The sequence below is a fragment of the Bactrocera latifrons genome, unplaced genomic scaffold, assembly GCF_001853355.1.
Source record: "Bactrocera latifrons isolate USDA-ARS-PBARC rearing strain unplaced genomic scaffold, ASM185335v1 scaffold_2, whole genome shotgun sequence".
Taxonomy (NCBI): Eukaryota; Metazoa; Arthropoda; class Insecta; order Diptera; family Tephritidae; genus Bactrocera; species Bactrocera latifrons.
In genome coordinates, this window is record NW_017535518.1 from 1,781,744 (window position 1) to 1,808,467 (window position 26,724).

A 26,724-nucleotide genomic window follows, 5' to 3' on the forward strand; every position below is an offset into this window, starting at 1 on the left:
TTATTTGAAAATATGGTAAAAATAAATAATTTATGGAATAAATTTTTTTTACTAAAAAAAGATTCATATTTTTTTTATTATAGACAATGGGAACGACAGACTCCTTTAAAATTTGGTCAAAAGTTACGAAAAAGATTTAAAAAATTTTTGTAAAAAGGTTTTATGAAATCTTTAGTTGTAGGCATTTTGAAGACAGTTTTTCTTAGAGATTTAAAATACCAGATATATAGTTTATATATTCATTCGGAGAAAACAGGAATTTGTTTAAATAATTTATTTTTTTTTTCAAACCCGTTTCATTGTTACGTAGATTAGGGTATAGTTGACAAAAAACAAAACTGCAAAAAACTCATTGAAATAACGACTTTCAAAGCTTTTCAAATTTCAAGTGTCATCCGTCAATAGGAGCAGACTTCGTTTGCAGTAATCCATATGGAAAAACTAGCTTCAAACTAAATGACTGTAATTCAGTCTCAGTCTTCAGGCCGAATTTTTTTAATTATTGGCATAACAGAAGGCGTTTCTCTTCTCACCGTTCCATCATCGTTCTTGTGAATGACGAAGCGACAGCTAAGGCTATAAATGCCAACACTAAGTTTATTGAGTTAGAATATGCAAAAAGGCATTAACTGGACTCTAACTAAAAAATCAGTAAAAGTCATCTGGGTAGAGAGTAACATGGGAAAAGAAGGAAGTGACAATTCAGACGTATTACCCTGTTTGGGGCAAATAGCAACACAATTATCCTTAGCTGACCTAGACTATTTCAATGTTTGTTTGAAGCTATAGCCCTTAAAGAAATAGCTCATGGCTTGAAACATTAACAACATATGGTTCTTTCGAATAGTGTTGATGGTAGATAGATCAGTTTCTACTTCATTTGTTGGTGGTAGTTAGAACCACTTCTGCTTCGAGGCAAATTGGAATCTAGTGACCTTAAAGAGGCCACTAGTAGCCACCTACACCTATGATCGCAACTTGGTGGAAGAGGTGCAAAAGTGGAGAGTATAATGGGCTTAATGATAGCCTATCTGCATTTTAAGAATATTTTTCCGACTAAAAGAACTCCATTAAAAGTAGAAAAAAGATTCCATTAGCAGAATCACTAAAGGCAATTTAATGATAAATAGATTTGAATATAGTAACTCCCTGTTTTGAGTGCTGAATATTACTAGGAGATGACTGAACTTAGTAAAGCTCATGTTGCTGCCATCGTAGAAGATCTTACTGGTCCACTAAGCATTACTGTTGGAAGGCTGCAAATCTTCTAAGACGGAACCAAAAATGTATGGAAGAGAATGAAAATGAAAACATACTAGAACTTTCTTCTACATTATCTAGGGATTTATAAGAGTCTAATGATTAGTTATATAGACATTTTAGGCAAACCAAAGGACCGGCGTTCGAAGCTGTCCATTTGAGTTCTCTGTTAGGATCGATCACTTCACCTTACTTAACCTAATGCTAACTTACTCTAAGAATATGCACGTAATAAGAACATGAATGTTACAAAACTCAGACTCTTTCACTTGCACATTTCTAAGCTCCCATTCACTACTTTTGCAAATGCCTTCGTAGCCTTCAAACGGTCACTTGATAAATGATGACTTAAAAACAAGGCAATAACTCAAATTTTCATGTAATCCAACTGCGAGGAGTCAAATGAGAAATGTACTAAATGTCTGAGACAAGTTCACCAAAGACCCAGACAGCCACCAGTAAAAACGCCAGGCATTAAATTAGCATTTCGTTTAAATGATATCTAATTGCTTTCAAAATCCATTTGTGTAATGTACGCACCCTCCAAAATTTAAGCCAGCTAATTTAGTGTTGTCTTTATTGAGGTCGGGTGCGTTGGTGCACTCACTGGTGTCTGCTTGCCAATGTCGCAGACTTGCACTCATTTTGAGCAACGCTCTGGACGCAGTTTCGGCAACTTAATCTGCAGCTGCTTTCTTATTACTTTCTACCACTCTGTGTTTTATTTTTTTATAAGACAACGGCTGTGTGCATATTTTCGTCTAGATTTATGATAGTTCAAGTTTTCTGAGCAAACTCAGACGGCGTCGTAACTTATGTAACTAGTAATCGCTCACTCTGTACTTTAATGGCTTTTGCGTTTTCTTTAAAGCCACTTAGCAGTCACTTAATCAACAAATTGAATTAGCTAGCCTAATTTATGATGTTGCCGCTGTGGTACTTTTATTTTTATTTCGAAGCTGTACTATGTGCTTCCCTAAGCTGGTTGACTACCTTATGGCGACGTTGCTGAATTTTACACAAATTTAACAGAGAAAAAAAATATTAGTTGGTCATAAATTAAGCTCTTTTGAGATAGTTTTTGTAGTTTTGCAAACTAATTTCACTGCTTTTGGAGATTAGAATGTTGTACGAAAAATAATTTCCGAAATTGTTTTTTGTCTATGAAATATTTTTAAAGCCAACAATAAGAAAATAGTACTTATTGTTTGAGCTCACCATCTAAAAATGGAGCGTTTTAAATACGAAAGTAAATTTTAATTTAATTTCATTTTTTAATCATTTATTTTACCTCTCCGACAGAAAACGTTGCCTACCTTTAGGCTTCAATATCATTTTCATAATAGGAAATAATTATATTATATAAAAAATACTTTGTAGAAAAAAAAGCACTATCCCTATAATATAACAGATGCACAAATTTTTTACTGTTATCTCCACAATTAAAGTGGGGAATAAAAGTCTTTAAATTTCAATAAAAGTGTGGCAAATGGTACTATCGAATCTTATAAGGTTAAAGAATTATCTCAGCTAGTATGTATTCAATAGAATGCTTTACATAATGTTAAAAGTTAAGTACTACTCATAAACTCGGTGTTGGTCCTTCGCATATTTTTTGTTCCCCTTAAATATCAGCAAATTTTTAAAGCCAAAATAATCCATTATGGTGAACTATGAGTTGGATATTTTAAGGACTTTTTACTACGAAGCTTTAACACTATTCATAAACTCAAATTTTGGCTCACGAACACTACTCATAAACTCAGTATTTGTCCTTCGACAGTTAAATATCAACTGATTTCCAAACCCACAGTAAACCATAGTTGAGAACTATGAGTTGGACTTATTAAGGATAGCGATAAATCAAACACAAGTTTTAGGGTTTAAACTTTAATCCTCATCATAAACACTGCGTTAAACTCACGCACGGGTTTTCATAGTAATAAATCATACACAAGATTACGGGTTTGGGGTTAAACCCTACTAACAAACTGACTAATAATATTATACAGTTTTAAACTAAAGCAAGAGTTTAAGCTTAAACACTACTCATAATCTCCAAATAGGCCCATTATCATTATCAAAATAGGATCTTATAACAATTCTGTACAGTAATAAATTGAACTCCAGCTTAGAGGTTTAAGGTTAAATGCCACTCATGAAGACCTAGTTTGCCATAAATTTTGAACTCAAAATAATATAATAAATAGAAAATGACCGATGGTAAAAATAGATTACAAACTCCAAGTTAAACTTCATTTTGTATAGTAATAAATTAACTACTAGTTTGGGTGTTTAAGATTAAGCTCGCACACTCAGAGTTTGGTTAATTAAGACCATTTGCCTAGTGTAAAGTTAAGCTCGAGTTTACGGATGTAAAGTTTCATAAACTCAGTGATTATAATTATTAAATAAGAGTTTAAGGGTTTGTGATTAAAAACTACTTTCAACAGGAAGTTTGTCATAAAGTTATGCCTTTTTAGCCGAAATCTCTTTAAATGAAATTTTCACACCCAAATTAATAAATTCATTTTACAAAAAAGCAACGATGTTAAAAGACCAACGCGGCTCATAAACACTGAGTTAGACTCTAATGTTTCAAAATTAATCACTAATGACCACTTCACTAATTATCCTTCGAATTTTTTAATTTTTTGAGACCATATTTACTCAACTGTTTTTGAACTCAAACTAACATTTTTTCTATTATTAATTATATATTCAATAACATTCGAGTCATCGCTTTAAAACTCGTGAAAGTTAAAAGATACAGCCCCAGAATAACGGCCACACAAACGACATAAATCTTACGGTAAATGGGACGAGTGCAAAATTTATGTGACTGAGCACGCTGACTCATTTCCATTCCTGTCACAACTGACTCAGGTTCGGCATTTTTTTACGCACACATTAACCGCTTTTTATACCAATGACACAAGCAAGGCAGGCTACATAAATATAAGCTTATTTGTATATGTATAACAAGTGGAGGCCTATGCTGTTAAAAGCTTCCAAAAATTTCTAGGAATAAGAAGGAATACAAAGAATAAGCTGGCGTTGGCAAGCTGCTATATTTACAAGTCACAACTTCAAAGTATGGTTAAAATAAAATATGTATATATAAATATACAATAACAACGGTATTTGCGTGCAACTATTAAAATGCAGAATCAAAGCTTTTATTGAAATAAAAAATGTATTTATATGGGCTGTATATAGCTGCCTATAGGAAAAATTAAGCTAATTTTGAAATTTTTTTAAAAAAAGGGAAGAATGCCACGCTAGCCATCACTGAAAAATGCAAATTTTGAAGAGATGATGCTGTATCAGTTTGTGTAGCACAACAGTGAAAAATGCACTACGCTCTGGTCATCCTATCGTTGGAAAGTCGATAAAATTATGGAAAATATTGACAAGGACCTTCACATAAGCACCTATGACATCGCTAAGGAACTAAACATTCATCGTTAACGATCATCATTAAATGGTTTTGAATCATTTAAAAGAGGCTACATACAAAAAGAAGATGCTTGGATACCACATGAATTGTCTGTGAAAAATTTAATGAACCGAATTTGCATCTGAATTTGAAACGAAATGAAATCGATCCATTTCTGCATCGAATGGTAACAGGAGACGAAGAGTGGATGCAATACGACAATGAAGTGCGAAAAAGATCATGATCCAAGCGTGATGAAGATCAAAAAATGAAGCCAGGATTGACCCCTCGAAAGGGTTGTGCTGAGTGTTTGGTGGGATTAGAAAGGAATCATCCACTCTGAGTTGCTCCAGACAGGCCGTTCTATTGATTCTATATTTTACTGCCAACAACTGATTAGAATCAAGTAAGCAATGGAGAAAAAATGGGCAGAACTAATCAACAGAAACCGCTTCGTCTTCCATCAGGACAACGCTAGGCCACACACAACTTTGATGACTCGGCAAAAGCTGAGAAAGTTTTGATGCAATCCATCATATAGCCCTGACCTTGCACCATCGAACTATCATGAGTTTCGGTCAATGCAGTACTCTCTTAATGGAGTAAAGTGGGCTTCAAGAAAAGCCTATGAAAATTACTTTCGCAGTTTTTCGCCGAGAAACCAGACAATTTTTATACTGAGGGAATAATGTTTCTAGCGGAAAAATGGCAAAAAGCGGTCAACCAAAATGATACATATTAGGTTCATTAAAGTTTATTATAAATGCAAAAAAAAAATAAGTTGAAGTTTGATTAGAAATACGAAAAGACTTTTTCGACTACCCTATATTTCAATGTTTCCTCACTCTTATCACCTTAGTTTACACAACCGTCTCTGAGTTGTGACTCTTGAAAATCTAAGACTATCGTCCAAATGAAAAAAAATTTCCTAGAAGGCACACTCGATCAAACAAATTTATGGGTTCATGCGCATCTTAATACAACAAAAAAATATTTATGCTTTCGCTTTTTTCAATAAATCCACAACACATATATCTCCGCGCCAGCCCGAGCAGACAGGTCAATGGTTTATTTTATTAAGACTTTTCCGCATGCGCAGCCGCATTTAATTTGCATTGCACAAACGATAAATAAATATGTGTTCTCAACAAAGCGTAAAAATGAGGAGGGAACATACCAGCAGCAGACAGCGTGGGTTATATTTTTATTATATATGTAAATACGTATTGTAGTTTTATGCTGTGGTAGGATTTATTGGCGGCTGGTTGACCCAATGACAAAAAAAAGTGTGTCAAGCCATGAAAGCGAGACAAATGACATGCAAACGGATTTTCTGCATAAATTTAGTCAACACCGCGCGTATTGGGGGAGAAAGAGCACAGAATTTTTCAGAAATTTCCAGGAAAATGTTTAGCAATGTATTAGATTATATTTATAAGTAATATGCTGAGCTAAATTTTAAGGGTCATGAAAAGCAGCGCATATTCTGCTTTAAAAATTATTCTCAGAATTTCAGTGATTATTCCACTTCCTGCACATTTCATGTAATTCGATAACCTTTCTTTTTCATTAGGGTCTCTACTGGGCCTTGGCTTGTATTTGGCTTATTTATCCTGGCATACGCATACCACACTTGAAAGACGAGCCTTTGGATGGCAACACTTCCTATCCATTTCTCTACACAAATTATTTGCCAACGGAGTTTTTCATTAATGGCATTATATCCTCGTTGCTGACGGTCATCAATATTATTTGCATTTTCATAACAGCAATAATTGTTTTGAAAATCAAGGAAGTTTCGGCGCCCTACACAGCGAGTCCGGATTTGAAACGGTGAGTAAGCAAAAATTACTTAGAAACTGATACAAATGAGCTTAAGTTGAGTATGGAGAGTTCATTTCAATTACATAAATTTGATATCTTCTGTCAAATGAATTCAGTGTTGAGAATTTTTTATTTTTAGTATAGAGTGATTAAATGAGTAGGAGGTTACGCTGTGAAGTGAGAGGAAAATAGATACGGAATTAGAGAGTGTGAAGGGAAGAAAGATAAAGAAAGCGGGTGTGAACGAAAGAGAAAGAGAACAGAAAGAGGGAAGCTTATATCGAGCGTATAGAAAAAATATAAATATAGAGAAAATAGATCAAGAGGAAGAGGGATATTAAGTTACAGATAGAGATAGAGTAAAAAAAAGTTAGAGAATCATTAGAATCATAGACAAAAATTATATTGCTTCACCTTCTTTAAAAGAAAGTATAAAGTGGAAATGGCCAAAATCAAATAAATGCAACATATATTATTTTCTAAGCTACTAAGAAAAAGTTCTTTTAATAGTTTATTAGAACAATTTCATAGAAAAATAAGAAAAAACGTTAACTTCGGTAATACCGAAGGTAAATACCCTTCACAGGTGCATCGTTAATTCGTTCTGAAAAATTTTTTTGGACCTTAAGCAATGACTGATACCTTAAGCAATAATCCATGCCAAATTTCGTGAAGATACAACGTCAGACGCGAAAGTTTTCCATACAAGCTTTTGATTCCGATCGATCGGTTTGTATGGCAGCTATATGTTATGGTGGTCCGATATCGGCAGTTCCGCCAAATGAGCACCTTCTTCAAGAGAAAATGACGTTTACAAAATTTCAAAACGATAACTTAAATAATAATAAAAAACTGAGCGACTAGTTCGTATATGTATATACAGACAGACAGATGGACAGACAGACGGACATGGCTAAATCGACTCAGCTCGACATACTGATCATTTATATATATACTTTACCTTCTGGGGGTTATGAACTTCGTGACAAACTTAAAACACCCTGTTCAGGGTATAATTATGTTGGAACTCTTTATCTGATAGGTACTATAGGTAATAAGTGAGGCTTACTTAAATGTTCCATGCGCTTCTGTATTACTTCATATTTGTTTCTTTAAACGAGATTTTAGCAAGTAAAATATTTATATAATCCCTGCTCCAACTATTTCATACTTAATAAAAAATCCTAACATATTGCAGCTTTTGTCATATCATTTCATAATACTGACAAGAACATAATAATTTGTCCAACTCATATGTATCTTATGTACACAGATTTATATGGCATACTTTTTTTTGACTTTTATGCGTTATCATATTTGCTTAGTAAGAAAAAACTGCACGCATTGTAGCGTTTTATTTGGATTACTTACGACTACTCTGTTATAAATGATCATAAAAATTGGATGTTGCATAGTTTTAGGCGCATATTCATTATGACTTATGTAGGACAAAGTAGTTCATCCGTTTATGTTATATTAATAGTTTTTTTTTTTTTTTTTTGTTTTGTTTTTTCGCATGACATGTTTCAAAAATTAACATGACGAGAAGGTATGGCATGAGGAGAGCTTGACAATCATTGCTTAAAATCTGAAGCACTCAAAAGAATAGACAAGAAATGACACTAGAGACCATAGAGTAGTAAAAATAAAATTTCAGTTTTGGGAAACTGATGAAGTATATTAAATACTTTTTGAATATTAATTATTAATTCAGTATAGAAGTTTTCTTTGACATATTTTTTAAGTCTATATTTTGATCAAATCTATTATTTCTTATAAAAATTTAAGAAATACTTTTCATTTTTGTTATTTAGGAATCACACTTTATTTTATACTTTTTGAATCCATCTGTCTATCTGAAGATTAATCAAACGATTTTTTGACTATTTTCCTTGAACTTGTGTATTACAAAAACAATATATATAACAGTAACAATACCAATACCAATACCAATATAAATACAAATACCATTATCAATACCAATAAATAAACACAAATATTGTTTTTTGATAGGTGGTACATAGCAAGCACCCTTTATTTTTTACGAATTTCCTGTTTGCTAACATTTTGTCAACATCCCAAATAATTCACATTTTATAAAGCGATTTCATCTATTCAATATTTTCTAGAAGTAAGTAAGCAAAATCGCCTTAAAGTATGCTATGTGTGCAGCTTATTAGAAATAATCCGACCACGCTTCGTTTCATAAGCTGAATGTGATTTGATATTTTAAGCCCCAAACAAATAAATGCAATTTTTTATCAAATATATGGGCCCAAGATATATAAACATTAAAAAAGAGAGAGAAAAATATAAATTTCTTAATATTAGCAAAAAACTCACATTCATGAAACAAGTAAACACTCACTTCAAAGTATAAAAAATCGAACTTTATGTATCTCTTATAAAGGAGATACTTTCTCTTAAATTGCACAATATATTCCCCAACCATAACCAAAGACAATGCACTGACACTATAATTGAAAAGAAAAGGGTCATTATATACGCTTTAGCACTGATGGCTATCTACATAACTACTATTGTCCAGAGGCAATTTTTTTCCATTTACGCCTAAATGTAGGCTAATCAATCTGCGGAGACCTTGTATACTTGCCATAGTCATGTGCCTTTAAGCGTTATGCAGTCGGCAGACACCAATAGTGACGAAATCAGTAAAAGTAATTTCCGTTTTTCATTCAACTGGCCTCACACAATGCTTGCAGGGCTGTTCAACAGCATTTATAACCAAGCGTTGATGGTGAAAGTGAAAGTTAATGCGCAGCAAAGGCTGAGATAAAATAAAAGACAAGATAAAATAGGTATTGTCGGTAAACGAGTGTGGAAGAGACAGCATGGCAAATGGTTGTTGTTTGCTTATGTAATCTTATAAGCATATATGCGCAAAAAATGCGGTTGTTGGTAAAGCAATAACGAAGGATTTAAGGCAAATCTCAACCGCTGACAGATAATTAATAACACAGCTGGACATAAGCGATAATTGGATGGGGCAAAAAATTGCTACGGTTACACACACAATAGAATGCTAGCACTTAAGTATACCAAAGCTGGATATAATTATTTATGTTTGTTTTTGTATGCCTTTTGAGGGATCGCTAATTATATATAATATATATGTATTCCTGAAGAAGATAATTCTCTTATCTAAGAATAACATTACTTGTTAAAGTGCTCTTGCCATTTCAAATACTTGTTTCATTATAACTACCATTACAATAATCATTCATGCAAAAAGCTTTTTAAATCATAATTATTGAAATTACTAATACATGTCTTACATTACATATTAATTATCACGACTTCCTTTGCTTTTAGTATTTGCTAATCTCTTATAGTAGTGTAAACAGTATTAGTGTCGCAATAATGATTAAAACTTATATTACTCTAGCCTTCATAATATACTTTTGTTACCCTAGCATTACTGTTAAGTCTTTTCATTATAAACAACAAACAATTTTTTACTATTTTCAATCTTTTTGTTTTTGCATTACCAATAATAATACATCTACAATTACCATTATCAATGTCAATACCAATATCAACACCAGTACCAACACAAATGTCAATATGAATACCATACCAATAAAAATACTAATACCAATACCTAAACCAATACCAATACCAATATCAATATCAATACCAATAACAATACCAATACCAATACCAATACCAATACCAATACCTAAACCAATACCAGTACCATTAACAAAACCAATTCCAATAACAATACAAATACAAAATACTATTATTCAAATAACTAACACAAATACTATATCATATATAAAACCATTGTCATTACCAGTACACTTGCTATACAAAAAAGTGTTTGTAATTCTTCGTGCAATTTAACTTTTTCTTTTATTTAACTTTTCGCATCAAACTAACCTAAATCTTGATTGTAAGCCAATCTCTATTGCCATCAAACTATATCCTTTTTACATTTGTAAGTACATACATACAAATGTATGCCAGCAGTGTGTGTGACACATTTGCACCATTTCACTACAACCAAGTGTTCCGTTATCTTGATTACTTTCAAATGACCATAGGCGTTGAAATTTAAAGCATTTCAACATTTCCAATACTGCCATATGTACATTTTCTCTTCTTCTCCGCTCTCTTTCCGCAGCACTCAAAAATGCTTTACGCAATTTATTCGCACTTTTTGCGCTTGTCTATTCTCTGGCCTTCAAGAGCGTGGTAAAGCGGAAATTGTAAAGTATTTGTGTTTTTTCCTTTCGCCTGCATATGTGTTTGTCATGCCCTTTAGTCACGCATACATACGCACATATGTGCGTTGAGTAAATAGCCTCTACTCATCGCTCAGTCATTACATTTCGTATGGTATTTCAGCTCGTACTTTCTTTAACTGACTTTGATGAACTGACTAACTGCGTGTCTGACGTGTCTAAGTGGTCTTTGTCGACAATGAATTGCATAAGTATGAGCTTAGGCGGTGTGAGCATGAAAAAGTGTAGAGCATTTGTATCCGCAGGCGCCGCTTAGCTAATGTATGTAGCATATGCGTAAGCATTTATTCTTTTGTATGGACATGGAGATGTGTACGTATAAACGTGCTCCATTTACATATGCTTCAGGATTTCTTTTAGGTAATATCTTCTGTACAATGAATTTAATGTTGAATTTTTTTGACTTTTGGTTACATAGCATCGCGTACAGTAAATTAAAGTAACGTAACTGACCTTCACTTTACGTAACGTGACTTTACGTAACGTTACCTTAGGTAACGTGACTTTACTTAACGTCACATTACGTAACGTGACCTTACGTAACGTYACTTTACGTAACKTGACCTTACGTAACGTCGCTTTACGTAACGCCGCTTTACGTAACGTTACGTTAGAACGTAATGGCTTAACGTGTCTTAACATAACTCAAGATAGCATAAGGTAACATAACTTAACTATAACGTATATTAACGTTACGTAACTCCACGTAACGTCGTATGATAATTTAGGTTAACATATTTTAACGTAACGAAACTTAAGAGAGCATAACGTAACATAACTTAGCTTACCGTATCTTAACCCAACACAACGAACGGTAACTTAGCTTAACGTAACTTAACGTTACATAACGTGACCTAAAATAAATTAACATAAGATTACAGCGCCCCATAAATCAAAAAATTATTGAAGCCACAGAACGACACCGAATACCAAGGCATAACATAAGAAAAAATCATCATATAAACGAATTATCTTAACACCATCTCAAACAACTAATCCACCTCTACAACATAAATATTTTACCCATAATATTATATATAATATTACCTCTTTGACTGACCATTTAATTTAAATGCACTGCCTAATTAAAATAATGAGTAAGGCGATTAAGACATGGGTTGACAGACACAATTTATTGAAACACTATGTCACATGTCTCAATTGAAACCCACAATAAATCGGTACCCTCAACGTGATAAATAAATAAATAAATACAAATTAATTTCGACATATGTGGCTAATTAGCCGTATTACTTGGAATATAATAAAGAATAGGTCTGGTGATTAAAGAAAGCGAAATAAAGCCTTTTCTACAAGTAATCACATAAGTAATGATTATTTGGGTATTTTGTAATTAAAAATGTAATGACATCATTAAATTTTTAACTAATTAGGGTTGGAATTATTTTAAAAAATACTTAGCACTAAAACAAAGAGGTAATATACAGATTTTATTTCATATAATAATAATATACATATGAGTAATGCTTATTTACTTAATTTTTAAATCAAAATGTAATGATTACTTTGTTATGTATATATTTGTATTAGCTATTATTACAAATAATATTTGCCATATAATCATAAGAGTAATGATTACATATTTTGTTTGTAATTAAAGAGATAATTACCACTTTGTTCTGTATTTATATAAGCTGATTAAGCAGGAAAAGAAAGCGTCAGTCATAGTCATACGAATTTTTTTGAAGTAATTGTTAGTGTAATGATTACTTACTTATTTTGTAAATTTATGTACATACTTGTAAAAGCTGACTATACAGTAAAACCAAGCGACAATCTGCAAATACTTTTTGTCGTGTAATCATAATAGTAATGATAGCATAGTTTGTTTTTAATTGCAAATATAATGATTATTTAGTTAGGTACATTTAGTTGAAGATTAGGCTATAAAAGAAAGCAGTATGTGATAATGAATGCATTTTTTTCGATGTGCAATTATATAAGTAATGATTATTTAGCCAATTAGTAATTATAGGTAATGACTCTTTAGCTATGTATGTATATAACTACTTGTAAAACAACAAAGCAATACGGATAATATGCAGATATAAATTAGCTTTTAATTAAAGAAGTAATGATTGCTTCGATAGATATACCTTCCATTACTCATCCTGGCCTAATAGTATTGCCCTAAAATTTGCCCTTTTCTTTCCAAACAGCCATAAGAATTTTGAAAAAAAAAAAATAAAATAAAAACCGAATTTCAAATATGATTTTGCAATCTACGCTTGCCAATACTCAGCGTCTCAAGGATATTGCGCGCAAAGTGAATTATTATGAAATGAAATAGAAATAAGCAAACAATTTTCGGCGCACGTACGCGGCCAACAGCGCTTTCTGTGGTGCATTAGTATGTTTGTGTATGAGCATGGACCAATTTCGTCGTCTGTATTCAATTATATTTTTATTTCCTTTCAATACTTTATTTCGTAATTTTCGTGTTTCGGACGCAATGCAGCGGCAATGGCCATATTTCAATTTTATTGCTTAATAAAGCGATAACAGTCCATTTATCACACCTGCCATATCGCCGGCGAAGGCGTTGGCAAAAGAAATCGCAGGGCAATAAAGGGAACCTTTGCGCTCGCGTTTTGGTATTTCGGCAAAACACATACTCAAACATACAAACAGGAAGTCATTGCAAAAACGGAAATGGCAAACAAAAGATAATTTAAAATCGATTACCTAGCCGAAAAATACCGATTTCCACCAAAAATGGGTGCCTCCTGCAAAAGCACAAAAAATAACAAAATATTTTGGAAATATGAAATACCAAAGAGGCAAAATTTAACTGTAAAAAGCAATAATGTTTGCCAAATTTTATTTTTTCACTCTTTCTGGAGTTTTCTACGGCAATTTGCCAAGCTGTGCTCGCCTCGTAGCTGTGATAGTACTGTCGTGCAAAATTTTGCTGCGAACGAGCATTGCCACCTAAACTGACACATCAACAACGCCTTGAATGGGTTGCGCAAACGTCTCAAGTTCAATAACTCAAATTGGCATGCTTCCATGCACAATCACATAAACACTTCACATAAATATGTTTTTGTACCACGTATGTACATATGGATGTACTCTGACCTTTCTTTTGTAAATATATCTATAGAGCTCTCCTCACAATGATTTTTTGCTTGAAAATTAATTTCTCAGCCCACAAGCTACTCTTAAATTTTTTCTTCTCTTCATTTTGCTAACTTTTTTCTTCCCTTTTTTTCTGCTGTGTTTCTTTGCTTACACTCACTGCTGTCAAGGCCAATGACCATGCATTGACATCAGTACTGTGTTGACATTATTATTGCGTAAATGTAATTGAGAAGCATTAAATGAAGAACCTATTAGGAGAATGAAAGTATTCTCACAATATTATTGCAATTAATTTAGATTATCCGATTGTGGGATAATTGCGAAATTGATATGTTTGTAGAGAAAAGTGAAAAAGTAGGGAATGCCCAGGAAGAAAGAGAATGTTGAAAAATGGAAGAAAACTTAATTTTGAACAAATTTCGAAAATTTTTTTGTATGAATTTATAGTATTGTAAGAATATCTACTTTTGTAGTGGTATCCACGTAAATATTCTGTGTGTATAATAAGTGAACAAGCACGGTTGAAAAATTTAGAAGTGCAACAAAACTTAGTAAAATGCAACACGATGCAACAGTAACATTAAGTAATTTGTCATAACATAACGTAATTTATATAGTAAGTAACAGAATATATAGTGTTATAACAAAACATACATATGTTCATAATATAACTTAACATAACATAACATAAAATAACATAACATAACATAACACAACATAACATAACATAAAATAACATAACATAACACAACACAACATAAAATGACATAACATAAGTAATATAACATAACATAACATAACATAACACAACACAACATAAAATAACACAACATAAAATAACATAGCATAATATAACGTAAAAATAACTTTCGTCGATAGATGGGATATAAAATCAACCGAAAGTTCGAAAATATAATATTTATATTAGGTACATACATATATGGGACCTAAGAGAAGCTTTTACTCGATTTTATCCAATTTCGGCACGACGCTATGCGCAAAAATATTCTCCCCAAATTTCATTACTAGAGTTCACAGATTGACCAATAGATTCAGTAAAAAATCAGTCATATGAACTTTTCTCCACATATTTGGTGTCTGGGCCCTTGAAAAGTTATAGGCCGATTTCGACAATTTTAGCGCATAACACCTTGAAGGTGTTATTATCAGCCGATTCCGTCTAATTATAGCTTGTGATGGAATGGTGGTGGTGGTGGTTATCTAAACTTTATATCAAATTTGAATGCAATTTAATATGCCAAGTAGTTCCCAAAATATTGGATTTCACCTAAAAGTGGGCAGTGCCACGCCTATTGTTCAATTTCTACATTTTTTGTGCGGTTTCTTAGCTCACAGATGTCCATCAGTACGGCGACCCCTGTATGAAAATAAAGCATTGTATCTTAGCTTAGTGCTTGGGTATGGCACTATTTATGGGTTTTCGCTTAACACAATTTTGTGGGCGTGGCATTGTACCAATTGCGCCCATCTGCAATACCAACCATCTGTGGGGAGTACGGAAAATTTCTTTATCGCTTTACTTTTACTTTATCGCTTGCACGCCCTGACAGACGAACGAATGAACCGAAACTTTGTTATATATTTTGGCGCTATGTGACGATTTTTAAAATAAAATATGGGTTTCCGGGTAATAACTACGAATGAAACATATAGCTGACTATAATTTTGAGAACTGTACACAAATATTTTTATATATTGGACATACTAATACATATCATCACCTAAAATGCGAAACAACGTATTATCAAACAAATAGAAAATTAGTTTTTTATTGCTTAGGATTCACAACACCATAATTAATATCGGTAACGTAAGATTTTCAGCTTTAGCTGTCATATATAACCAATACCTAACCATTTTATAAACAATATGTAAAAAATGTATAACCAAAACTCACCTTTTGTTTTAATATGTTCAGTTTCTTTTCGTATATCATTTTTCCTACGACTGTAAACTTTTGAAACGAGTTGCTATGTTATTTTGTAGTTTGGGTGACGATATGTGTATATATGTATTTACAGTTATATAGTATGTTCTCAGTAATTTTTTTCAAAATTTTAATCTATCACATATGTACGTATGCACTAAGTATAACACATATATATATATAAACAGCACATCTCACATAATTTACAATTGTCCTGCTGTCACGCTCGGCCCCGATATTTCACACACATGCTGCCACCTTATATGAAAATAATATGCTTAGGGGTAATAAAATGATTTTGTGCCACACACGCAGACGCACAAAGAAATGCACATTTTATGTGTGAACCGTGTGCATGTCTACTAACAGTTTTGCGCTAAAAATTTTCCAGAGAAAAGTAGAAAACTATCACTTTCAATGAGCATTGTCTGTTTACAACAGAAAAGTGAAATGAAATGAAAGGTGAAATAAAAATGTTATAATATGAGAAGTAATACTATTTCCTTATATTTCTACTTTTATTTGACACATTTCACTCTCTACTTAACCTTCGTCACACACACACGCACACAGCACATCAGTGTTAACATAATATTTTCTCACCTGCATTCAGTTGAGAAGTATACTCTTCATATGTTGTAGATGAGAACCATATATATTAATACATTTCACTTATAAATTTTTGTAGGTAGGTATATGTGAACACATATACACTCATAAAAATATACGTATATATTATACTCCCAGTTATAGGTACAAATATACATGTCTATATGTATATATGATTTCACTTCTGTTTATTACTTATTTCAATTTCTTAGCATCTTTTTCATAAATTCATTTTGGTTGCAATATCTTTACTTATTTTTGTTCTTTCTTTTTTCAATTTTTCACTTTCTAGTTTCTGGGAGACCGATTTGCGCACGGTGCGAAAAACGAATCGTTCGACAATACGCCGCGGCAAGGGCGGCGGTGCTGGTGGTGCCTTTAGCGAATTGGGATTACCGTAAGTGTTGAAAATATAACTGTAAATGTAGAAATGCTTATACGCATATATACACGAGTGTGCATATGTTATACTTAGTCGAACTTTCAAGTGTTTATGTGCAGTTATTTATTGTCACGTATACGCAGCGTACGCCAAATTTAGTGGTCCGCATGCGGTTACTATGAAACAAGTATATATTATGATTGCTGTGTGCGCAACAAAAAATAGTAATAATAACAAAAAATACTAATAATAACAAAAGTGTAAATTTTTGTACCTTTAGTCACATATTTTTATTAGCTGCATTTCGTTAAACGGATGGAGGTCACTGCGAAAACTCCGTATGAGCTGTGCTAGTATTCTGCTTTAATTTTTAGTGCAGAGAGCACTACAATATACACAGGGTGCAGTTTATAACGAAGTAACTATGGAGAGGCTGCCGCTAAGGCAATACAACGACTATCTGAAGGAAGGAGCCTATTGAATGCATTTAATATTAAAATATCGATTTCGATAGATAACACAGTGTTATATAGTAGGCAAGACGAGAAAAGGTGGTTACCTCAACTGCAAAGAACCTATTTCACACTTCAAAGTTCCAGTTTCATAGCATAAAAGACTCTGAAAATACTTTTTCTTGATTTTTATCAGTTAGTTTGTATGGCAGCTATATGCAACAATGATTCGACAGCGCCAATGGTATGCGAAATTTCACATAGATATCTTAAGCACAGAAGATCTAGATCGTATATACAAGGTGTGTTCCAAAGTAAACAGGACTTTAAAAAATAAAACAGAAAAAACTTCTTTTTTTTTTTTTTTTTGGCAAAAGAAATTTATTTTATTCCAAATAGTCTCCTTCTGCTTCAATATAGCTTTTTGCACGGTCCAAAAGCATGACGAACGATTGTTTTAGCTCGTTGGCCGGTATGATCGCCAGTATGCCGGTGCAAGTCTTTAAATGACCTCTACGTTTGCAAAACGCTTTCCTTTCATGGTCAAATGCATTTTCCTGAAAAGGAAGAAGTCGTACGGTGTCATATCAGATGAAAACGGGGAGTGGTTATTGGTTAAAATGTGATTTTTGGTCAAATAATCGGTCACAAGCGTCGATCGAATGTTAGATTGTGAAGAATTTTTGGTCGTCAGTGCACGTACCTTTCGTAAGTTCGATCAAAATGTGATAAATCGATGTTTCAATGATGATTTTTGTTGAACGCAGCATTCGCAGTTTCGATCGAATTTCCGGTGATCATGGATTTCGATTGGCCCACAAGTTGATCGTCATTTATGTCCTCACGACCACTTTTAAAACGTTGAAACCACTCGTGCACTCTGCCACGGAATAGGCAATTATCGCCGTAAACTTGTTTCATCAATTGAAACGTTTCAAAAAAGTTTTACCAATTTTAAAACAAAATTTCATGTTCGAAGCTCATTTTTGCACCGATAACACAAATATACTGACACTTAAACGCAATAACTTCACTCCCATTAAGTAAAATGTCATGAAATTCTCACTGGACAATCGATAAAGGTTGCGGATTCTAACGCACCAGTCGACTTTGGAACGCACCTTGTAGATATCGATGAGTATCCGTGAGCAAGGAAGGGAGGAGACTAAAAAAAAAACTCAAAAATGCTAAGAAGTAAAAAAAAAAAAACTTTTTAATATTTAATGAATTTCATCAAGCCATGTACAAACTTATGAACCCTTTGCCAGCTACCCAACATAACAATGATATAGAAAGTTAAGTAAAAATAAAGCAGAACTATAACAAAAACATAAACTGCAAAAACAGCGAAGGCTAATATTGAAGAAAAAAGCACTAAAATACAAAATACCCCAACCAGAAACAACAAATTGCAGATTACACAACAAAAGCGCAGAAACTAACGGGTTGGTTGGCTACAACAGCCAATGCCAACAATTGTTTTCTGCACAATTCATACGAATGCAGCTTTATTTTTTTTTTTGCAAATAGTCATGCTATAACTTTTTGCGCAATTAACTGATTTTTTACAATTTTAAAAACTGCGCATTATTTAGCAGAGCAAACTAAGCGCAGTGGTAATGAAACTGCAGCCGTGACTGCAACCGAAAATGAAACCCAAAATGAAAAGGAAAACGCACACAAAACTTGCAAATGAGTATGAAGAAGCGTAATCAAAAAAAAAAAAAATCGACTAGGGTGCAAGAAATAATAGGCAAAAGCGCAGCGAAAGTGGTAGATAAATTAAAATGTATTTTAATAACGTATACGTCATGGTGCGCGCTCAATACAGAATTAAACCGGTAGAGCGGCATAAGAATGAGCGAAGTTTAAGCAAATATTTTAAGAGTAGCGGAACAGCTAAAGCCGGGCACAACTCATGAAAATGTATATGCATGCAGCGGCATGCCACTGCAACTTGCCACAAGCAGACAACTGCACATATACAATCGACTGTTGAGCCAGCCGTGAAGTGAAGCGCAGCAGCGCCTCGAATGAGGCAAAAACTGCCAACGCACAAAAAACTGGCACTGAGACGTGCCTTTTTCCATGCATATTAAAGCGGATAGACTTTTTGCTATGCGCTTTGTGCGTTCGCCCATTCATATGGCGCGCTTTTGTTCCACTTAGCGCATTTTATTATTATGATTTTTATTCCTGCTTCGCTTCTTTTTTTTCCTTTTTTTTGGCTGCTGCTATTATTGCTGTTTCTTAATTTTTTTTTTTTCGTTTTTTTATTTCCCTTTCCTTCTCGCTTCTTCGCCGCTATCCACCATCCATCGACAGCGGCTACAAGGGTCTGGATGAGCCACGCAGTCGTGAATTGGACACCGTGCTGGAGCAGGCATTGAAGGAGGCCGAGGACGATGCCACATTCAAGAAGGTCAAGCGCATGAGTTACTCCAGCAATGCGGCGGGCGGTGAGGTGAGCATATTTACGCGCGCGCACATTCATTCCAGCAAAGTATTCATTATAAGCACATTGCTTTTATTTCACTCACTCTCATTTTCTCATTCCCATTACGTAACGTCATTTTCTACAATTTTTATTATTGTAATTTTTTGTTTGCTAATCTCCGTGGCGCGCATAAAAAAATGTGAAATGTGCATGAATGCCGCACACGTTGCGTGGTTGCGTGGTGAGTGAGTGTACGTCGTGAATAAAATTAAAAGTGTGCATTACGAGCGCGACGCGCTTGGTGTTGGCGCATTTATGCGTTTAAAGATTAACCACTTGATGGAGATAATAGCGTCAGTGTCAGCGTCACTGCCAACTGCCAACAGCTCCCGCGTGAGTGCGTGCGCTTGCGCTATGGCGCTGGTTAGTCATTTGGTGGGCGTTTAGTGGTTTTCTGCACTTGTTCCTGCGGTTCTATTCAAATTTCTCCGGCTTATTTATGCAACGTTATGTAAGTGCTTGAAATTAGCAAGCGAGAAGTTTTTGCTTTAAGGTCATGAAATCTATTTCGAATTTTAAATAAAATGCACTGTTAAACGAAAGTTATGTGGAAAGAAAGTGTGAGTGGAAGGTTTAAAGAAAAGTATGTTTGAAAAATAAAATTCAAAGAAATCTCAATAGTATTTGCAGAAGTAGCTTATAATGAGGTAAAACGTCAAATTCAACTTAAGCGGAGCTAAAGTACTATATATAACTTGACAGAGCTAAATATGAAATATTTTGTTATCAGCCACAAAAGCCATTCATTGCATTATAATGAAATCAATGCAAGAAGCCTCGTGTCAGATTTCAATTTCAATATAACCTGAATAAGTATGATATATACTTGTATATATATTAATATATATTTTGGTTTCATTATTAGTGATTTGAGAGAAAAATTCCATCGGTTCTAAAATGCAATTAGATTTTTTAACCGAAATGATATTTAGATAAATCATATGAAAATTCAACTTGAGTGGAGAAGTGACGAATGAAATAGTAAGCAAAACTCGAGAATGCCTCAAAGTATAACCGGATCACTATAATCCAATAAGAATAATGAATTAATTGGATATAAGACTATCTGCAACAGTCAAAAGTAAAACTAAGTTGGAGGCAACCAGCGACTGGCAACATTAAAAATAAATAAATGTCAACAGATCAAATTTGACCCGGACCGGTTTATTTAAACTACGAGCACAAACCGTTATGTTCGCCATTAACTTCCATATATGGTATATTGTTCATTTGATAGCTGTTTGCTTACGAAGCCAAAGGTTGTCTGGCAATTTTTATTACAGAAAGAAATTGATAGAGAATTGTTGAAAATGTTGCCGAAGTGTTTTGGTGAGTACACTTTATGACAAAAATAAGTGGTGTTGTTGTTGTGGAAAGTATTCTGTACAGGTCATGAAGTGATCGCAAACTTGCTTCATAAGAGTCGGTCAACATAATCCATTTTTGATAAAAAAAAAATCGAAAAAATTAAAAAAAGAAAAACAGTTATAGAACAGCGTTTTGTTGCCATTAGAGATTTAGCAAAGGACATTAATGCCTGATTTGATCAAATCAAGACATTTTGGCCAATGTTTTGGTTAATATTTTGATTAGTGTTTTAGTTAATGTTTTGGTTTAAAACATTAATGTTTAATGTCGCGTTACATCCGTTAAACGCATCTTTGCTGATGACGAAGTATAGCTTTATGAATGTGACATCAAAACTGCTTAACAATACTGAATGGTGCTTCAAAAATGAGCTGAAACCCTTAAAACTATCATTGGCTGAAGGTACTGAAAATTATTCTATGCGAGGCTTATAACAAATGTGAGGAAAAATTGTTGGCATAGTTGGGTAGGATTGGGAGCCCATTTTGAAGAAAATATTAAAGATAGTATTAAAACACGATAAATTTTAAGTATCCGGGTTAAATTTAATTGGATACTAAATAATTTAATATCAATCTTCGAAGTCGACTTTCAAATCAATGCATAAATGCCTGCAAGGTCATGGTAAAATAGTATTCCACGATAATTTTTTCTGCGACATCCACTTTTGGCCGCCAAAAATTCTCGCGATTTATTGTATAATTCGCAACAAATCACCAAACGAGCAATTATCGGCAATTGCTTCAATTTAGAGTGACCACAAAATGGGATAATGAAATAAACTGCCTTAAAGCGGATAGACCACGAACAAAGTAAATAAATTGGCAGACAGAAACGCTTGTGTAGTAGAATTTCCGCACTTATAGCTTAGCTCAATTACTTTTTCACTTTTTGCTACACATATATTTACGGGTACAATTTCTAGCCGCTCAACAAATTTCTCGAAAATTTTAATTTTTTTCCGTGTTTTGGTAAAAGTCAGTTAAAAGAATTGCGCTGCTGACCTCGCTTTTTTGCCAATTTAACCGCACAAATGACTTCCGCACATTCACGCGGACACCAACACACGGACGCTTGAAATATACGCACACTTGCAGCAAGTACCGAGCGACCTATTGTAAGAGGGGATAAAAAATATCCTTGTTGAATTCAATTGAGCAGAACTAACATACTAGGCAAACACACATACACACATGTACACATATATAGCGGTACATTGATTTTAAGTTGCTGTAAAGGCGGTGCTTATAAATCTCCAAAGTCAGACTGCGGCCATGCAGGCGGCCAACCCTTTTGCCTTTGTCTGGACGATGCGCTGACCCACGGCTTATTCGAACTGCACACATACATACATACAAAACAAGCATATAATCGTGGTTGAAGAAGAGCCGAGACAGTGCGCTCTATTGCTGCCTTTTAAAGCTTTTGTTCCACGGCAAACGCTCATTCTTTTTCGACCACTGATTTATGCTTTCTTTGCTGTGAGCTCACTCCTTTTACGATTCTTGTTTTCGTTGTTGTTTTTGTGTATTGCTTATTGCTTGCGTCAGTAAATAAATTAGCGCAGTTCATGAAGACCACACCAAATACGCGTATGCACATATAAAGCACGATGATGTATTGCATGAGCGCAAAGAGCGGAGAGAGAGAGTGCAGAATCAAAAGACTGACCGCCGAAATATTAACAAAAAAGCAGCAGGAAGTACAGCAGCATGGAGCTGCACAGAAAAGCAGCATTTCCGCAATTTACTTCTTTGGTTCTCGGACCGTGTCCTTGCTGTGTGCCACCGCTTCTGCGACACTTCCTCTCTAGCTTCGGTAGTAAATACAGAGCGGGCGAGCGCTCGCCTCTACCGCTTGATGATGATGATTGAGGGTCCGTCTATCCGTTTTCGTGAAGGCATTGTTTAATTGCCGGTAATTAACTTTAAATGTGTAGGTGGCAGGAAGAAAGACGGACAGTCGGAGAGACAGTCCATGCTGGTAGTAAATACGTATACAATGGGGCGTGGTTGATGGGCGTTGCAACGTTGCGAAATAAGTTACAAGCTAATTGTAGTAATGGACTGTGCAATACTACGACGAAAGTGGACTATTTAAGTGGATATATTGTTACAGCCGCTGATCGTAAAATCATGAAGAAAGGCATTCAGCTAAAGAAAGAAAGGTCTGTGAATGAAGTGACTTAAGTGTTTAAGAGTTGAATGGATATGCTAAAGAGAAAATGAAGGTTAGAGAAGTGGAAGATTATGGTTAGAATAATGTTTATCTTTAGGAAGCATGAAAGAATTAGACTGAAAAAAAATGTGATTGGAGTAAATAAGAAGACAGAATGAAGATAAATTTATATAAAAGCAAAATTATTAGTTATTCATTTAGTATAATCAAAGTATATGAGATGGCTGAGTCTCATTATATTTCGAACAAGTGATGGAGAGCGAATGTCTTTCTGTGTTCTTTTGGTTCTCTTGCTGATCATAATCTATCTAATCGAACGTGCCAAAAGTGGATTGCACCATGTAACGATTTTGGCTTAGAAGACGAAGAATAACCTACAAGATTTCAGGTTAAGAAATGGGAGCATTACTCCAAGAAGATTGTTTCCAAACACAGGAGGAGCTCACAGAACATTTAGAACTCACTTATGCAGTTATTTGAAGGCAGTGGAAAGCCACATATTCAAAAGTAAGGAAATTGGCTGTGATATGATTTGAAATTCAAATAGCTTTAAAAGCGAAACCAATTTTGTATATCAGAAATGCTGCTTATGTGTTAAAATACTATAAAAAGAAGGCGTTTTGTATGGAATAGTAACTGGTTATGAAAAATGTTGCATTACAACAACACTAAGCACTAAAAATCATACACGAATCCTGGTGAAAAAACCAAATCCAAAAAACCATGACAGCAAGATAATATTTTATATTTGATAGGATCAGAAAAGCGTGCTATGTTATGTGATTCTAGAACATAGTGACATCACTAACGTATAACGCTTTCGGAAAAACTATTGAAATTAAAGTGATCGATATAAAAAATTGACTTGATTTGTTCTTAGCCGCCAAGCCAGGACTTTTCTTGGGCACAAAATTCTAAAATTGTCAATAAGAAAGGAAAAAGATACAGCTTCAGATGAATTAAGAGTTAATTAGATATTGCCTTTGACGGAGTAAAAAGCTAGAATCAAGACAATTTCGTATATAAGAGCAGATTTATAGATTGCAGAAAAATTAGCAAAATATATTGCGAGAGAAAAGTACTTGGAAATTGTAATTTAAATTTCCTGGTTAAATTTCCTAACCTAACCTAACCTACTATGCCAAATATGAGCGCGTTCTGTGAACTAGTTTCTTTACAGCAGCTGTTTAACCTTACCTCAGTAGTGCGTTGAGATTTTCACAATTTTCAAAAAAAAAAAAAAAAATACCGAAAAAAGGATTTGTCTAAATTTTAGGTTTCTAACCAAATTTTGGGTGTGGAATTATTGGGAATGTTGGAAAAGCTTACGATGACTCAGCAGTAAGCCTACAAGTGTTGAAGACATGCCTCGTTCTGGACGAACTTCGGCCACTTCAACTTATGAAAATGTTTAAAAAAAAAAATGAAGGGTATGGTGCTTGAAAACAACCAGGCAAGTGTTTAAGAGATGACAAGAGAGCTCGACATCTCTCACGAGTCCATTTGCATGATTTTGGTGGATATTTTGAGTACAAAACACATTCGTAGTATTCATGGAGAGCGTTACAAATGCCAATGAGACACGGGTTTATGAGTTTAACAAGCAAAACAAGTCAAAAATCATCGAAATGGACGGAAAAAGTGAGCATAAACTAACCAAATCACGGCAAAGCCGTCACAAATCAAGCTGATGCTCATTTTTTCCCAATATTAGTGGTTTTATTTGGCCGTATTGAAGCGTTTGCGGTAGAACATCTGTCACGAACGGCTGTAATAGTGAAAGAACAATTGATGGATTTCACACGCTGATAATGCGTCAAAGCATCGATCCACAATTATGACCAAATTTAAAGCCAAAACTCTAATCTAGATCTCTGACAATAAACTCCATAGACTTATTAACACAAATTCTTCATCGAGATGCTGACGAAGATATATCTAAGCATAACAGGAACCTTTGAATAGTCCTATGTCTCATAAAGGGACTTTGAGAGAAGAATAAATGTATATATTTTACATACTAAGCCTGCACCAGTCAGCTTAGTAAACCAATCTACATGTTCCTGGAACTTGACACAAGCTTTCCGTACTTGGCACATCTTGCTCTAGCCTGGGGACCAAAATGAACCAGCTGCCTAAAAACAGTTAAAAACTCAAAGTAAAAAGGATTTGTTACAAATGACAAGAAACTTCCAACACAGCGAATAAACATCATGAAATCCAATTAAGGAAACTCCTTATTAAGACACGTGCTCGCAATTTGAAGTTTCTCAGAGAAAAGTGGGGTGCAGCCTACGCTCTTTTGATAAACTCTAATGACTCTAAAAGAAGTGTGCGTTAACTTAACTAAACTACCCACATACCTCTGAAACAAAAAAAAAAAAAAAAAAGAAAAAAACACACACAGAATAAACTAGTGCATCAAGGCGAACCGAAAAAAATCACAAAAAGCGCAGGCGACAACAGCAACTGTTATAACTACGAATTGACACGCTGAATTAAGAGCATGCTACCTGTTGACCAGGCGAGGGTCGTCTTCAACGACAAAGTGGATAGACTGTCAACCACTAAAACTCAATTAACCCCATTTGTGCTGTTGTGACATAGAAACACACCGTTATACGCACACATACATGCGTCAAAGAAAACACAGAGTGGCATATTTGAAAGCGACTTTTCATGAAGAGATATGATAAAAGTAAAAGAGCGGGAGAGTGGAAGGAAGTGCAGAACAACAGCGGCCTGCCAATTTGCTGGCTACCAGTGCAGGTGTGCCGATAGTCGATGGTGTGGTGCAACCATAAAAGGAATGCGAAGACACATATACACATGCATATATGCATAAAGTAAAAGTAAAGACTAACTAAAACTGCTTTGGAAAACCCACAGAAGAAATAAGCAATGAAATCGAATACTGTTTGCCGCAGAGTTTGGCAAAGAAGACAACAAAAATTGCAATGATGAAGCGCAAACAACAACAATAGCAGTAGCAACAACAACAACAACGACAGCAATAATAGCAGTAGCAACAACAACAAACAACAGTAGAAACAACAACTATAGTAGGGAAAACAACAACAACAACAAGAACAGAAGTGACAACAACAACAACAAAGAGATCAACAACAATACCAGAAAGAACAACAACAACAATAGCAGTGACAGCAAAACAGCGAGAACAACAACAAAAGCAGTAGCGACAACAACAACAACACCAACTGCAGCAGCTGCATGTTCGATACGCCGTGGCAACTTCAAACTGAAAGACGGAAACAGCAATTTTTCACTTAAACCGCATTGATACTCAATAACCAGCACACAACCTGAAACCCTCGGCGACCAACTGTAGATGAAAAAGTGGACACACAGCCGTTACAAAAGCAACAAAGCGCAC

General features: G+C 34.3%; 2 protein-coding genes across 2 annotated transcripts in view; one reads left to right on the forward strand and one right to left on the reverse strand.

The window, feature by feature from the left end:
- The window catches only part of LOC108967787, a 291,336-nt gene that overhangs the window by 254,158 nt on the left and 10,454 nt on the right, over nucleotides 1-26,724 (reverse strand). The gene's annotated exons all lie outside the window — the stretch shown is intronic.
- LOC108967929 overlaps nucleotides 1-26,724 on the forward strand; it is a 107,940-nt gene that overhangs the window by 76,377 nt on the left and 4,839 nt on the right. Inside the window, exons 10-12 of the mRNA XM_018931630.1 lie at nucleotides 6,273-6,532; nucleotides 16,746-16,850; nucleotides 19,613-19,751. Of these exons, the coding sequence (XP_018787175.1) occupies nucleotides 6,273-6,532; nucleotides 16,746-16,850; nucleotides 19,613-19,751 (504 nt within the window). The remainder of the gene's footprint in view (nucleotides 1-6,272; nucleotides 6,533-16,745; nucleotides 16,851-19,612; nucleotides 19,752-26,724) is intronic.